At 36.6% G+C, this 15,166-nt stretch overlaps 1 protein-coding gene across 1 annotated transcript in view; it reads right to left on the minus strand.

Annotated features, from left to right (window-relative positions):
- Positions 1-14,480, minus strand: part of MUC6 (mucin 6, oligomeric mucus/gel-forming) — a 41,301-nt gene extending 26,821 nt beyond the window's left edge. Inside the window, exons 1-16 of the mRNA XM_017806546.1 lie at positions 14,453-14,480; positions 13,185-13,425; positions 11,625-11,751; positions 10,402-10,489; positions 9,185-9,294; positions 8,441-8,648; positions 7,978-8,100; positions 6,915-7,035; positions 5,916-6,054; positions 5,648-5,752; positions 5,236-5,308; positions 4,834-4,971; positions 3,808-3,969; positions 3,141-3,235; positions 2,359-2,491; positions 1,125-1,374 (exon numbers count right to left, since the gene is read on the minus strand). Of these exons, the coding sequence (XP_017662035.1) occupies positions 1,125-1,374; positions 2,359-2,491; positions 3,141-3,235; positions 3,808-3,969; positions 4,834-4,971; positions 5,236-5,308; positions 5,648-5,752; positions 5,916-6,054; positions 6,915-7,035; positions 7,978-8,100; positions 8,441-8,648; positions 9,185-9,294; positions 10,402-10,489; positions 11,625-11,751; positions 13,185-13,425; positions 14,453-14,480 (2,141 nt within the window). The remainder of the gene's footprint in view (positions 1-1,124; positions 1,375-2,358; positions 2,492-3,140; positions 3,236-3,807; positions 3,970-4,833; positions 4,972-5,235; positions 5,309-5,647; positions 5,753-5,915; positions 6,055-6,914; positions 7,036-7,977; positions 8,101-8,440; positions 8,649-9,184; positions 9,295-10,401; positions 10,490-11,624; positions 11,752-13,184; positions 13,426-14,452) is intronic.
- Positions 14,481-15,166: the final 686 nt, after the last annotated feature.

Here is a 15,166-nt window from a genome sequence, read left to right on the forward strand (position 1 = left end):
TCTGTTAAGTCCGTTAGTTGTTTAGTCTTCTTTTCAATGTAGATTTGCAGAAAGCACCTTAATGCCTGCCCCAAGGAATGTAAACATGGGCACAACGACCTTCAGGCCAAGACTTTGGAGAGCCTCCAAGGGCTGCATGTGCTTTGAGGAAGAGGAAGATGATGAAAGACGGGTCCCAAACTCCCCCAAACTCAATTCCCAAAGGGGTGTGCCAAGGGGCAGAATGGGGCAGAACTAAGGGGTGGACAAGTGGGGATTGGATGGACATCATCATAAAATTGTAGCGCCTGGGTCGAATGGTCATGTGCGACAGCTGTATTCCTGGAGCATGGTGACTCACTAAAGCTTTCTGTTTTCTTATCTCCTACCTAATTGGGCCCTGGAGTTCTTTTTAGGCAATAGTGGCTTAGGAAAAGGTAAAAAAGATATCTTGAAAAACAAACTTCTCCTATTAAAAATAAAGCAGTATATACTGGTTTGGGATGGAATGGAGTTAATTTTCTTTGTAGCAGTTCAATGGTGCTATGTTTTGGATTTGTGACCAAACAATGTTGATAACACAATGCTGTTTTAGCTGTTGCTGAACAGTGTCACAGCATTCTCTGCTCCTTATGTTGCCCCACCAGGGAGGAGGTTGAGAGTGCAAAAGAAGCTGGGAGAGAACACAGCCAGAACAGCTGACCAAAGAGCTACTCCATACTGTACTACATCAAGCTCAGCAATAAAAGCTCAGGTAAAGAAGGAGGAAGAAAGGATGTTTGGAGTTACAGCACTTGTCTTCCCAAGAAAGCATTATGGATGACAAATTCATGCTTTCCTGAAAATGTCTAAGCAGCTGCCTGCTGATGGAAAAGTCCTGAACTAATTTCTTACTTAGCTTTGATTGCACTTATTAAAAAAGCTTTTTTTGCATATTAATAATAAAGAAATTTATTAAACTGTCTATATCTTAACTCATAAACTTTCTTGATTTTTTTTTTCTGATTTTTTTCCATATCTGGCTGCAGTGGAGTGAGCAGCTGTGTGATGCTTAGCTGCTTACTGACCTTAACCGTCAGCAGAGACACATGAAGACCCCTCACCTCCATTTTCAGTTTGTTAAGCTTTAAACTTGACACACTTACCAGGTGATCCCACCAGTTATTGTTGACTGGTCAGGCAGGATGTATTTTCTATCTTCCAAATAGCAGGGACAATGAGATTTACGAACACACTCGTTCTTGTGGTTTAAGTACAGTCCTGTAGGGCACTGGCAGCCTTCAACAGGAATATCAGTTGGATGACATTCCAGGGCTCGGTTGGAGAGTGACAAGCATGTCCTGTCACATGCCTGAGCGTTGTAGCTGAATGTTTGATTGCCAGTGCAAGTAATGGCTGTAAAAGAAGAGTGTATGTTAAACTTCATTTACTGATCCTCTTCCTTGTGAAAGGTAACTGTGCTCATCACGTGCTGCTTATTTTGTGTCGACAGCTTCAATGCTTAATGCTTCCAGTAGCTTCTCTTCCTATGGATATGGAGCTCTAGCAAAACGTATTGCAGTATTGCAGACCAGGGCTTAACAACAACCATGTAGCTGTTTGGAAGTTTAATGAAGGTTTAGTTGTTTGGAAGTTTCATGAAGGTTAAATATGTAACTGCTTCTTCGTGTATCTTGGAATAAAATAATGCAAAGAGAAGCTTTGCAGAAATATCAATGTATTTTTGAGTAGCTTTGCAGAAATATCAATGGATATTTGACTAACTGTGAAACCTGTACCTAAGTTGCATAAAAACAAAATCAAATCTGCACCCAGAGTTTTTCCTAGTTCATTCTCATTTTACAGTACAGTATAACTCTATTTATCTGTCTATTCCATCACTTTAATTATCAAGTCCTGGAAGCATCCACATGCTCGCCTTAAAGCATATGAATAATCTTCTTCATATAGACTAAAATCACAATCTTTTTCTGAAAGGGACTAGAAGAATATTCAAAAGTTGGGTATCTGTTATCCCCTTTCTGCTTTTTTCTTCTTTCTGTTCTGTTCACTACTTTTCTCATTACTCTTATGATGATTTGGACACCGTTTCAAATATTGCATTACCATTTTGGTTTTTGTTTTTGTTGTTGTGTTTTGACACATCTGCAATGCCAGCAGCTCCTGGGAAAACAGTTTTTATACCTGCTGGTTGGCCTACTTGAGCAATATGTAGTTATTTCTGTAAACACTGACAAGTTGTTTTAAAATAAGTTCTTGTTCTTACTCAGTTTTGTCACAGGTGAATCAAACACAGGAATATTCTAAACATAAATAGGCAGACCTGCATGCATGCATTCATCTGATGGAAGACCATTAAGAGCTGCTTCAGTTACTTACTACAATTGTCCATACTGCCTCTCCAGTTCTCAAGGATTAAACCCATTGAACTGCATGCTCGTGCATATGATCCTAGAGCAGAACAAATGTGTGGAAAGGTCTCTTCATAGTTACAGGCCTGGTAGACACATCTCTGAAACCCAATACATGGAGAATACTTTGTTACTGGGGTGCAGACATCTGGAAGTGCTAAACCCTGGAGGTATTTAATAGATGTGTGGGATGTGGCACTTAGGGACATGGTTTAGTGGTGGATTTGGTAGTGTTATGTTTATGGTGGGACTCAGTGATCTCAAAGATCTTTTCCAACCTCTGTGATTCTATGCTGAATTGCAGAGCTAAGTCAGACAAAATACATAGTATTGCATAACTAAAACTGAGGGAAAATATCTGAGTAATTGCTTTGCTGATGTAAATAAAATATACTTAATACCTAAAAAATGCCTGTTTATTCGCCGCTTCTCATTTTGAATTCTCAAAATGTTTTGTGTAGATTGGCAAATACAATGAGCTCAATTATGCCCATGGTAAAATCAATACTTCGAATAGTTATAGTTGCCATGGACAACTGCTGTATGAGCAAAAATACCTTCTGATTCATAGGAATGGGACTGGTGCCTATGAACAAACAGACTTTCAGTGTGGAGGAGACATAATTTTCAAAACCACACCTGTTCCTTTGCTTCCATGCCTTGCTGATTCAATGCGTGGGACACTGTCTATGAGCACAGTCTGGTTTATATTTGGACTCCCTCTGTACAACGTCTATCATAATTTCCTACCTTGTAGAAAGGAATAGGGTTGACCACAGCATGGCATTTCTCGAACACTGTACCCTTCTTGGTAAGAACGGAGCAATGAGTCTCAGCAGATATTTCTAATGAAAGTAAATCACAAACATTAAAAATAGAAAGTTAGGGGGAAAAAAAGAAAAAAAACCTTTAAAAAACCTGATATGTTACTGAAGGTGAACTTTTGGCAATGACGGATTGAACAATAGGACAACTTCTTAAATTGTTAGCTTCCATACTCTGTTTTTGTACAAACAGCTCAGTAGGGGTTTTTTGTCTTTTTTTTTTTTTTTAATGACCAATAGCAATAGAAACTTAGGAAGGCAAAGTCTGGATTTCAGTCACAGTACTTTAGAGCAAGCCTAAGACATCCACAGACATTGCAATTTCACTGGATGGATCACCAAAACCCTCTCATTCTCATTCATCATCTCAATCCCAGGTCTCTGGAATGGAATCTGATAAGTTTTCTTATGAAAACTTATCATAGTTTTTCTTTCTATGAATTCTAGAAATCAGAAATGTCTTGTTGATGACAGAATTTGTGATGTCTCAGTTTCTGCTTCTACCAAACTCTCTCATTTCCCTGGAATGAGCTCATAGAAGTGTCAGACAAAGCTAGCTGGAGAGATCAGTTACAACAGGATCATCTACTTACTGTTTAGTTGACTCAAAGCACAAGGGTCAGTCTCTCTCTCTAAAGCAGGATGGCAATTTCCCGCCCTCCAGGAATCTACAAACAAGGAGGCTGTCCCTTCAGTGATATCCATGCTAGTCATGAAGTCATCTGTAGTGTCTCCATTGTAATTGCCACACAAACCTAATAACATCAGAAATGCAAAGGATGGATGACAATTAAAGAATGTGTACAGAGTGGCCTATGTTTCATTTTATAATAATGAGAAAATTGATTCAAAAGCTCTATGTAGAGTGTCAATGAATACTATAGGTCAAGTACCCAGAGAATCTTGATTTTATACACATTCAGTTACTGATCCTCTGCCTCCTCAAGTGAAGAGTGTCGACTTCTATTTAATGACAAATTCATAAAGAAGTTTTTGTCTTGTTTTTAGAAACAAGTGGTTTTAAGTGATATAAAAGAGAAAGGCCATGAAACACTTATGCCATTGCATGTTTTCTTATGGATGTAAAATCCGTAATGACAAAAAATATGCATTTTGAATTTGTAAAAGATAAAGCCTCTCTGTAATTCCCCATGATCAGAATGCAAAATATGCCTGTGTGGCTAATGTTGCTGTGCAATAAACATAAACTTCTCCATCTGGTGCTTATCTGCTGAGAAGCTTTTAGATTCTTAGGCTCATTGTGTTTACAGTGATCGTGCACTACATTCACAGAACCATGTGCTCCAAGATGTAGAGACCACACAGACTTACTTGTTGCTCCTTCACTGTGTAGCAAAACACATATTGAAAAAGGCACACATAAAACATGTAAAGAAAAGTATTATATTACACATGAAAAATGCGACTCATTTAATTTCTTTAATTTGTTTTAAAGTTGTTAGCAAAAGAAAAAAAATTCTTGGCACATTGGGTTTCCAATGCAGATTTTTTTTTTCTTCAAATCCAGAGAAGAAAATTTATTTCTTAAAGGATGAGTACTAAGTTTTCAAAATTACACTCCCTACGTTTCTCCTTCACACAATGACTAGATTACTTACCTAGTGTTCTGCCTTTGAATTGTGATCCAGCTTTCACATGGGCCTGGAACACAGGTGATGTTTGAACTACAAGTTCCAGCCCGAAGGTTGTATGCATTTGAATGTACATTGAGGACTGTCTGAAAACAGTAATGTCTCCTAAAAGAACAAGGACATTTAGAAATAGATATTTTGGTGATATTGCAAGGTAATGATTTTAATGCATATATAAGTGTTCTAGCATTCTGTCTACAACTCTTCTCCCACACACCACTCTCCACAGAGGAACAGATGCAATGGGAAAGACTTTAACCCTCTTCTAAAACCTCTGGTATTAGCAATTGGAAATTGCAAAGGATGCTGGGTTGTATAAAACAGACATTTAATGCAATTTGGGAATAACTTACATTCCCCTTTTTTTACCTGATCTGTAAGGCAGCCGCTTAAGTTCATCATCATCCGTGAGGAGATCATTCTGAGAAATCACAATTTTGTCCTGTAAGAAGAGGACATGGAATCAGAAGTAATGATCTGTACTGGTGGTATTTATATGTTCTTTATAACAACTATATCGTCAATTAATAGGACAAGACTGATTCAAGCATTTTGTCACATATTATTATGTACTGCTTTTAGTTTTTACTTTGAAAATACTCTAACTTCCTGAGTTGATGTAGTAACTGAGGTCTTTACTGTGTGTGCATGAACAGGAACATATGTTTAGTATCTATTCCCTGTAATTTTTCAGTTCAGGCTACTAGCAATGACTTTAAGTATCTATTTTGCTTGTCTGGTTACTGATATGGTGGATGGAACCCGTGGAGGAAATACCTACCTTTGTGGACAGGTAAATTACAGCACTAAGTGACGTTTCGGAATGAGAATAACCAGTCTTTTCGTACACTGCCATTAGGGTTCCATTGTGTGGCAGGCTGGCACTCTGGGGGGAAACAGTGAAAACAGAAGTCTACGTCAGAATAATGCTGATTTGTAGAATCAATGTATATCTTAGGAAGACCTCAGTCTGTGTCTCAATAGAAAAACAAAGACAGACTAAAATACATCCATTTGATATTTTGTGTTTCTTAACTGCAGGAAATTACCTTCATGAGAATGTAAGTGCAAACCCCATGGAATCTGTACGACCTAGAATCAAACGTGGTAACAAAGGAGCCTCCTTCCAGTGAACACCTTCCAGGACAGGGCAAATCTTTGCAGTCCCATTGACCCATCATACATTTGCTGCGGAAAATAAGAAATTCTGTGTAGGTTATTCTCGTAGTAAGGCCCTGTTTACCAGCTGAGGATTTGATATCCTCCTGTCTGGAGGTTTCTCTGCAGCTGATCAATATGCAAAATTGGTTAGTGAACACAGAATAACATACATATACATTCTGAACTTTCATTTTCAGTACTTTGGAATTTTCTTCAGACTCTAAAAACTCAGCTACTTCCTAGTAATGGAATATGTCATTTGTACCACTTTTCCCCTTACATTTTCTATGCTTTGATTTTCTTTGTCTACGTATATCAGTTGAAGATGGTCATCTTAATTCAAAGTTGTTGAACTTTTGTATGGATTGTCAGTTAATGTTCCTGAATCATGAAAAGTGTGTTCATCGTTGCATTTCTGAGGATCAAATTCCATTACTTTTCCTTTACATTCTTTGTTAGAATTATGATAGCAAGACACGTGACACCAAAAAAATTATTCCACTTTTAAAAAAACACTCTGTTAAGTTATTATTTTCTGTTGCAAAACAGAAATTTAGTTTTCAGCACTGATCTGGTGATCAGAAAGACTGAGACTGCCAAAAAGAAATTGTAAATACTGGATATTTGCTTTGTACTAATTTTACCTGCACTTTCAAAGAGGAGATATAAATACTACTGTTTCATATGGTCTGAAAGGGTATTTTTATTTGTACAGACTAATCATGAAATGAGACGTGTACCTCTTTAATTGCAAATGTATGATATGTGGCACTGAAAGAAGGTGGCCTCAGAGATGGTATGACACATGTGCAGCTCCCCTCTGAAAAGTTAGGCTAAATTTTCCAATAACTTGGTGATCTCTCATAAAAGTACCTGTTGCTACTCACCAGGTCCTACATGTTGCTGTCATTGTCTCACCAGGAGCGTATGGTTTCCCATTCAGTGTACATGGACACTGGCTAATGTGAACACACGTTCGATTCTTGGAGATATCATCAAGAACAGTTCCTGCCAAAGATAAACAAAATACTTTTCCACATCCTTACTTAGCACTAAAGCTTCAGTGCTTTCTGAAATTATCTTGAGTATGCTATTCCTCCACAGTCAGTGTCCATACTTCGATATAGAGTATACAGGAAAACTTCTCTTAATTAAAATAAAACTGACTCTTCACAGTGTTTGGCTGCTTTCTAATACGAAAGTGCAGGCACTTGTCTTATTTTGAAATTTGAACTTAATTTGAAATAGCAGTAAGGTAGAATGTTATTTTTATTTTTCCTTTTTTTTTTTTCCTCCCTATGACACCCTAAATTGACTTGGGAATTTTGAAGAATAAACACATTATATTTCTTAGAGTACTAAGTCTAGTTTTAAATATGTAACTCACAACACATTAGTTTTGACTGCCATAAATTGGTGATGACATTGATGTAAATGCCCACATTGGAGGATATATCAGTTCTGAAATTTTCTCAGAAACAAGGCATATGATAGTAATAATCACAATTTTTGAAGGAAGTTCATCTTGAACGATTTTAAAGGGAATTTACAAAATGCCCATGATATTGCAGAAGTCATCAGAGGTATGCTACTTCTTTCAGATGCCCTTAAGGGCTAGATACCTGTTTGGGATAGGAAACTAATTAAGCTTAACTCAATGTAAATTATAGTACAGAACTTTGAGCAGGCAACACATCATTATCCCATAACAAATCATGGTTTTGTGAAGAAAATGATTTCATAGCTCTGTTCTTGCAAATAGTGACCAATCATCTTTAAGGATCATAATTAATCAAGACTCCAGTTACATTACACAAGAAGTAGCAGTTCTAGCAGCACAATGCCCCGAAATGCATGGCTAGTTCATTATTAAGCAGTCTATTCCACTTGAGTGGATATATGCAAAAAAAAATATTTGTGTCATTCATTTAGAATATGATGAAATGATACCTTCTGGACAAAAGCAACCGTAGGTACAGTGACTGGAACAGCTGTACTCTGGGTTGGAACAGGTTTTAATACATGGAGAACCACATTCCTCATAGATTTGGTTTGCAGAACATTTTCCCACAGCTGCAACAAACAGCAGAAGTGTTAACATTTTAAAAGAGAACAGTCTCCTGTTGCAAGTTTGAGAAATTAAACAGTTTTCACTTGGTGATGTTCCTCTGTTTTATTGTCACTGATCTAGACATAAGAGCTATGTTTCAAGCTTCCCTCTTCTCCTTTGAGGTTTCCTTGCACTCCTTATTTTATCAAAGACCACTGTTGTTCTCTTAAGAAAATGTTTGATTCAAGACAGTAAAGACTTTTTTATCAGTTGTTTTACACTCCAGTTATTTATCAGTATCCCTGTATTTAAGACACAGAAAAGTTAAGCACAGCCTCGCACGAATAAACCATTTGAACTTACAACAGAAATTTTCAGTTCTCCAGTTGAACACCATCTGGTGGGACATAGCACATTGCCTTGAATATTCTGACAGTGTAGAGCAAGCACAGCTGTTTTGTCCTGGCTCGCTGCAGTCCTGCATATCAAGCTGGCAACGAATGACAAACCCGTCCTTTGGCACACTGCAGGTTGGTGACACCAAATTAAGTAGCTGAGAGCAGATCATGGCCTAAATGAAAGGAGAAAGAAAATTGTTCCCTGTCACATTGGCTACTGCAGTATAGGGTCTCAGAGACTCTCAGGCACACTGACTTTCTTTTCATCTAGAACTGTAAGTGATAGCAGTTAATAGTGGTTGTCCCTGTTATCGGTGCTGTTATCTGACATGTTTTAGGCATTGGGAATGTCTTCAAGTCTGTACATCTTATAATGTCAGGTCTCTAAAAAGTTATTAAAGCTTTACTGGTTTCTCTGAATTTCCTGGGATGACCTGGATGAAACTCCAGCAAGCCGTGAGCTAAACACTGGTTGGTTTTTATGAGTGATATAAATTCACCCTCAGAAATGCCCATGGGCTTTTAATTAAAATGTATTTCAATGCAAAGAACTAATTTTCTTTATCATATCAGGCTATACAAATGTTGACTTTATGTTTTTTCATGGAAGTCAGTTTTATATTTATTGCCTCTCTGTTGTTGATTTCTATCTATCTTTCCCCCTCTGTTAAGAATCACACTACAGAGAAGCCAAGAAGATCTTCCTTACATATTTTTTGTGAGGAACAGTGGAAATAGGTATCTCCTCAGACAGGCAGATCTCTGATGGATCATCCATTTTTTGTAATGCAGCAAATTTGTATGTATCCAGCAATTTACCTGTAAATTGAAGGGTTATAATTTGTCAGGAAACAGCCCAGGTTGGTTTGTTTACTTGTTGCTGTCATGTAGCAAAACTCAAATTCTACTCTTTGACTGTGAAATGTTCTACAAATGAATTTTCCCAATGACAACTGCCTCTTTTGCCCTTTACCTGGAGTCTATTAAACAGAGCGTACTTTTATTACTGTGATCATTTCTTCAAGTTATTTCCCAATCTATCACATCTACTACCTTACATGCTGCTACTGGTTTTCTGTCAGCTGTGTTATCTTTTGCCAGTTGTTAATTCATACCTCTTCTCCTTATCCCCCATTCTTATATCTTCCCCTATATATAGGGTTAAACTCATCACATCCCAAAGACTATTATATAATTTTTGGAACTCATTTCTGTGACGTGTATAGAAAACTGCATCTGTCTGTGTTGATCTAAGATTAGTTTACTGTGTAATTTAATGTCTCCACACTAGCACTACAGTTCAGATTAGCAGTGTGCTTTTAAAGCAAATATTCCAAACATCCCCTTTTGTTTTTTTCTGTTGTGGAGTGGTCTTGTCATATGGAGTACCTTCAAGATTAAACCAAGCTGAAAGATAAATTCCAAGAGCTTGAGTAACAAGCTCCAACTACTAATGGGCAATAAATCAACAGACCAGATTAGAGTGACTCAGAAGTGAACCCCCTCAATTCCTCAGCACCATTTCCATATAAAGATCTACAATTATTGAGACACACTGTTAATATTCTTGTCCACTATGTTCTTATTATTGCCTCATCCTTGCCTCTGCCTATAGTAATTATTTCCTTCACTGGGCCTTGCTGTGATCTTAGACTGTGTGAAATTTGGGAGAGTGTGACCCTTACCACCTGTTTCTAAAATATAAGAGAGTTCTTATCACTTGTCTGAGGAACCCACAATATTATGCTCACAGCAGATAACAGTGTGTACCATAATCTACAAGAGGTATGTTGGTGACCTATGGAACTGCTTTACTCACTTCTGAAACTGAGTGAGCAGTCAGAGCAGTGCTTTTACAGTATTAAGCTTTCACCTTGACTCACTTTAACTGGTTTTCCTTCCACGTGAAACGTCCTTGTATCTTACCTTCACGCACAAATTCATTCAATTCATAACCATCATAATTTCCACACATTCCACAGACTTTCCCCATGTATTTTTTTTCAGCCAAAACCTAAAATAAAATGGAATGAAACATTTAAAAGGATCACCCTGAGTGAAATTATCTATACAGGATTAACTTACTCAAACAAATTCAGTTCAAGGACACAACTTAAGGTGATCCTTCTCATTAATTTCAATTACTTGTTTGCAGGAAAAGTTTTGTAAATAGTAATGTCTTTTCCCAATAGGCAAATAGTGATTTATTTATTTATCTATTTAATAAAAGAATAGGATTTCAAGACACTTCCAGAGAATTAAGGAGGGGGTTATAATATTTTAAGGAATCAGAAAAGAAAACAAAAAAGCGAAATGATGCTGTACCCTGGCTCATATCTTTGTTGACAGAACATGAATTTCAGGTTTCTTCTCTTAAGAAATTGAAGGTTACAGGAAGAAAATCTCTTTTCAGAAAAAGATTATTCAAATATCCATTGCTCTGGAGACTAAAGTGGTAGTATTACTATTGGCTACAATCAATTATTGTGAAAATCTTAGGTCAGAAGTAACCTGACTACAGAAAAAAATATAGTTTGTACCCATCACAGTAGCCTTTCCTCTTATATGTGTTATAGTAATGCTGATAAATCTCCCAGAAAATTTATTACATATTGTTCTCCCTGTTTTAGCAAACATCAGTTTAGATTTCAGTGTTTTTTATGGCAATAATATCACAGGTCACACTGAGAAAATGTACTGGGGATTTTGGAGGGGAAACCTGAAAATATTCAAAAAAAGGAAAGAAACAAAGAAACTGGTAGAAGCACTGTATGTTTGAAACCAAAAGATGTCCTCTGGAAGCACAATAGAAAAGACTAAACTATGGCATACACTGTTAAATTCTACACAACTTTAAACAATAGTAAAACATTGCAGCTCCTGGAATACCCTGAGGAAAGATTAAAAGGTGTGAAAGTGTCCATAAATCTCAACATTGGTGGCTTTAGTCAGCTATCAATGCTGCAAATGAAAGGAACACACAGGTATAAAATGAACAGTTGTTTTTTGCAAGAGGAATGGATGAAACAGGAAAAGAATAATTACCCAAATAGTAAATACATGCAAAAGTACCCAGTAAGTCTAAAGAGTTCTTGTCATTCCAGTAAATAAAATGAGAATTTTCTGCTTTATGAGAACATTTTACTAACCATGAGATAGTCATCATTGTTCCACATGACAACTAGTTCCATCTCCATCAGCTTGGCGACCAGGCGGATGTTGTGTCCATAAGGTGCTATTTGAATTCCATTGCTAGTATAAGGCAACTTAATAATTCTGTAATAAAGGAAGAAGAGAAACTGACCTTCTCATTCCAATAATATGCAGGAATTAGTTTGTGGGGGGAGTTTTATATGATACACATACAGTCTGAGTACTTGCAGCAATATGAAATAGAATTTTTTTCCTTCGTAGTTATGACATTTTAAGATACATTAAAATGTCTGTTGATTGAAAATCAATGCCAGCAGTTTCATAGATAAATCACCAGAAGATAGATGCACAGTGATTATACTAGTGAAAATGTTTGCACAGGACTTGGCTTCTTCACTTGGTTTGTTTTTATCAGGGTATAGTTGTACGTTTCAAGAACTTCTAACAATAAAGTTTCTGTGGTACAAATATTGTTGAGTATCCTGAAGAGACTCTACCTACTACAGCCCATTTATATAGGAATTATTGCTATGACTGAAAACTGACAAGATTAAAGAAACTCATAATGTGAATGTTGTAGCAGAATAAGGTTTTCATCCTTGCAGATTAATTTTAATGCTACAAACTAACGACATTACAAAAGAAATACATTTTGCTAAGTGTTCAGTGGTACAATCATGAGAAGGGGCTGAAAGACCAAACCAGCCTTCCACTTGAAGCATGGCTATGTGCAACACTAGACCAGCTCATGGCATTTGTTTCTTGTGACTGTAGGTCAAAAATTTTAAATGCAGATCATTGGAATAGGCCCACAGATATAGTTTTTCTGGAAAACAAATTAAAAAAAGGAAGTTTTTCTAAATACAGTTTGCTAAATTAAGGTATAGTGCAAATTGTATTTTTGTTGTAATAGTTACTGTGCCCAGGTAAGTATAATAAGATACAGAAAATCCACAGTCAATTATTTCCTGTATCCACATGTATTCAGAGATAAAAATTCAACACTGTCTATCTGATAAGAATACTGAAAACTTCCCTGGAGAAATTTCCTTGTATGGGAGCAATTTGTTTAGAGGAATGAACCTATCCAGTATTTCTCTGTTGGTTGCAGAGTTCAAAGTTTCTCTTATGCCCTACGTATGTGTTACCTTTAGCAAGGTAAATGTACTCTAAACAAAACATAGGAATTTCAACCGGTATCTTAAAGGGTATAAGCTGTTTCATCTGTGCTTGTAGTAGAGATAAGTATAAGCAGACTGGTAGTATCTAGGAAACTGTAGTTACAGTCTGAGAACTGTTTTGGTCTGAGGAGATTAGTTTATCCCTTTGCCTACAAAAATGTACTCAAAGCTTGATTCAAATAAGTGCAAATGCAATACTTATCTAGAGAGTGTAATGCTTGATGGGAAGCAATGGGAACAGAGTCCAGTTAGGTGTGTTAACTTCAGTGATTTGTTAATTAATTTTTAAAACAAAACAGATCACCTTTACTGTAACTGCTATATAACTCCCTGCCTTCTCTAAACACTTTTTTCTTATTCATCTCAGAATCTTACCCAACACTCCTGACAGAAATGCTGCCTTTCTCAACAATGACAACAGAAGGTCCAAGCTCAATAATGATCCTTGCAATTTTTTTGTCCATCCCACGGCGGAACTGAATGTTGAAGTCTGGGCTGGTTTCATCACATACAGTTGCAAAGATATAGTTGCAAGTCCCAGTGAAGTCATACTGGTATTTATCAAAGGTTGAAAAATGGCCTCCACCCCATGTAGAACAGGAATCCTTGCTCAAAACTACAAAAGAAAAAGAAAAACACATTTAGGCCTCCTAAAAGCATATTTGCTCATTCTGACTGGCACTTCAAATAAATAGTAGGAGAAGCTATTCAGTTTCTACTCAGATTAATTCTGTAAACAACATCCTAGTCCTCTATTTTTGTTTTTTCTTTTGTAAGCTCAGAATTTTATCTCAAGTCAGGAAGTCAAACAATATGGAGGGAGAGCAATATTATTACTTCCTGTAAATAGAGGAGAGTTCCCCAGCTTCCTAGCTTGGGAAAAACCATTCCAACTCCTTCATGAGTAATATAAAGGTCTACCTTCTTATTTCAGTCTGTTTGATCTGTTTGCAAAGGCGACAGCTTGCTACTGGAAAGACCTTTAACATCTCAGACACAGCATTTACCAAGCTATCTACGGCATTACTGTATCATAAATAATTGCACAGTCAATCATTAGATATCCAAAGACAGTATTCAAAGCTCAACTTGTCAGTCCCCACTTTTTTTGGCTCTGTATTTGTGTGACAAACTTTCAACCAGCCTCATAAATACATGGAATGTTTTAATCAGTTTTCATTTTTAAGAAGTAATCTGAACTTTTCATCAGAGTAGACAGATTTTTGGTGGTGGAAATGAATCCTAAAAAAAAAGAGATACAACTCCAGCGCTTGTTGTAAAAAGTTCTGTACCTACTTACAGCATTTGAACAGTCCCTTTGAAGCTGATAGTTCTACTTAAGTAACTAAAATCATGTCCTCAGTTTTATGTTTCCAGACTCAGATTGTTAATTTTCATTTTTTAATTATTTTTGCTTATAGTGTTATATGTCATATTTTTCTTACGGTGTCAGGTATCTTAGAATATATCTCAGAGCCACAAAGTATCAGCTAAATTTAGCAAAGTCTACCTGCAATTCATATTCATTGTTTTAAAGCCAAAAGATTTTTTTTTTAACTCCTAAGGAGTGATCAAATTATTACAGAATGTCACTGGTTTTATCCAGGTCATGTAGAAAATACTGTTTCCCAGAGAGCTGTTACCTGTTGGTAAAAAGTATTCCTCTTCCATACTTCTGTTCTGTCCTGAAGGTCTGACTGGAAAATAGGAATCATCTAATTGTTATCATTGGTCCTTCATGCCCAAGTCCAGCTAGTTTAACATATTGTGTTTAAGTGACACTGACCACCAAACCCCAGAGCGTGCCACGGAAAGATTATCTGGGGTTGCACAATGGTCAGAGTGCAACAGGTGCCCCTTTCTATAAATACAGGAGCGTGTTCAGTGTATTGGTTTTTATTTAAGTCTTATCAAAGAAAAATAACAAATGGGAGTGTCAATAACTCAAGGAAGTTTAAAACTAGATTATATGTTTGTCTTTTGTGTTCAGTTCTTTTATTAATTAATATAATGGGATTTTCTTTTAATTTGTTATATCCATGCTCTGCTGTTCCTCTTGCTGTAAGAACAGACAGCATGCAGAGATGAGTTCCTGAATATCTGGGATTTTTGTGTCTGATCACAAGTCTTCAACTATTTTTGCTTTTAGGATGAATTTCATGTAGATTTCCATGCTTATGCTGATTGAGAATTCAGCTAATGCAAGCCACTCTCAGTTTATTCTGCCTAAAAAAATGCTTCCCATTATAATAAATTTGCATTTTATATAATTGGTTTTGTTCTACACCTCTGCATTTTCCCCAAACTAGATAAAAGAATTTCATTGCCAACCACTGATATGCAAAACGTTTTGGAGT

Source organism: Lepidothrix coronata, unplaced genomic scaffold (genome assembly GCF_001604755.1).
Source record: "Lepidothrix coronata isolate B3197 unplaced genomic scaffold, Lepidothrix_coronata-1.0 Scaffold1, whole genome shotgun sequence".
Classification (NCBI taxonomy): Eukaryota; Metazoa; Chordata; class Aves; order Passeriformes; family Pipridae; genus Lepidothrix; species Lepidothrix coronata.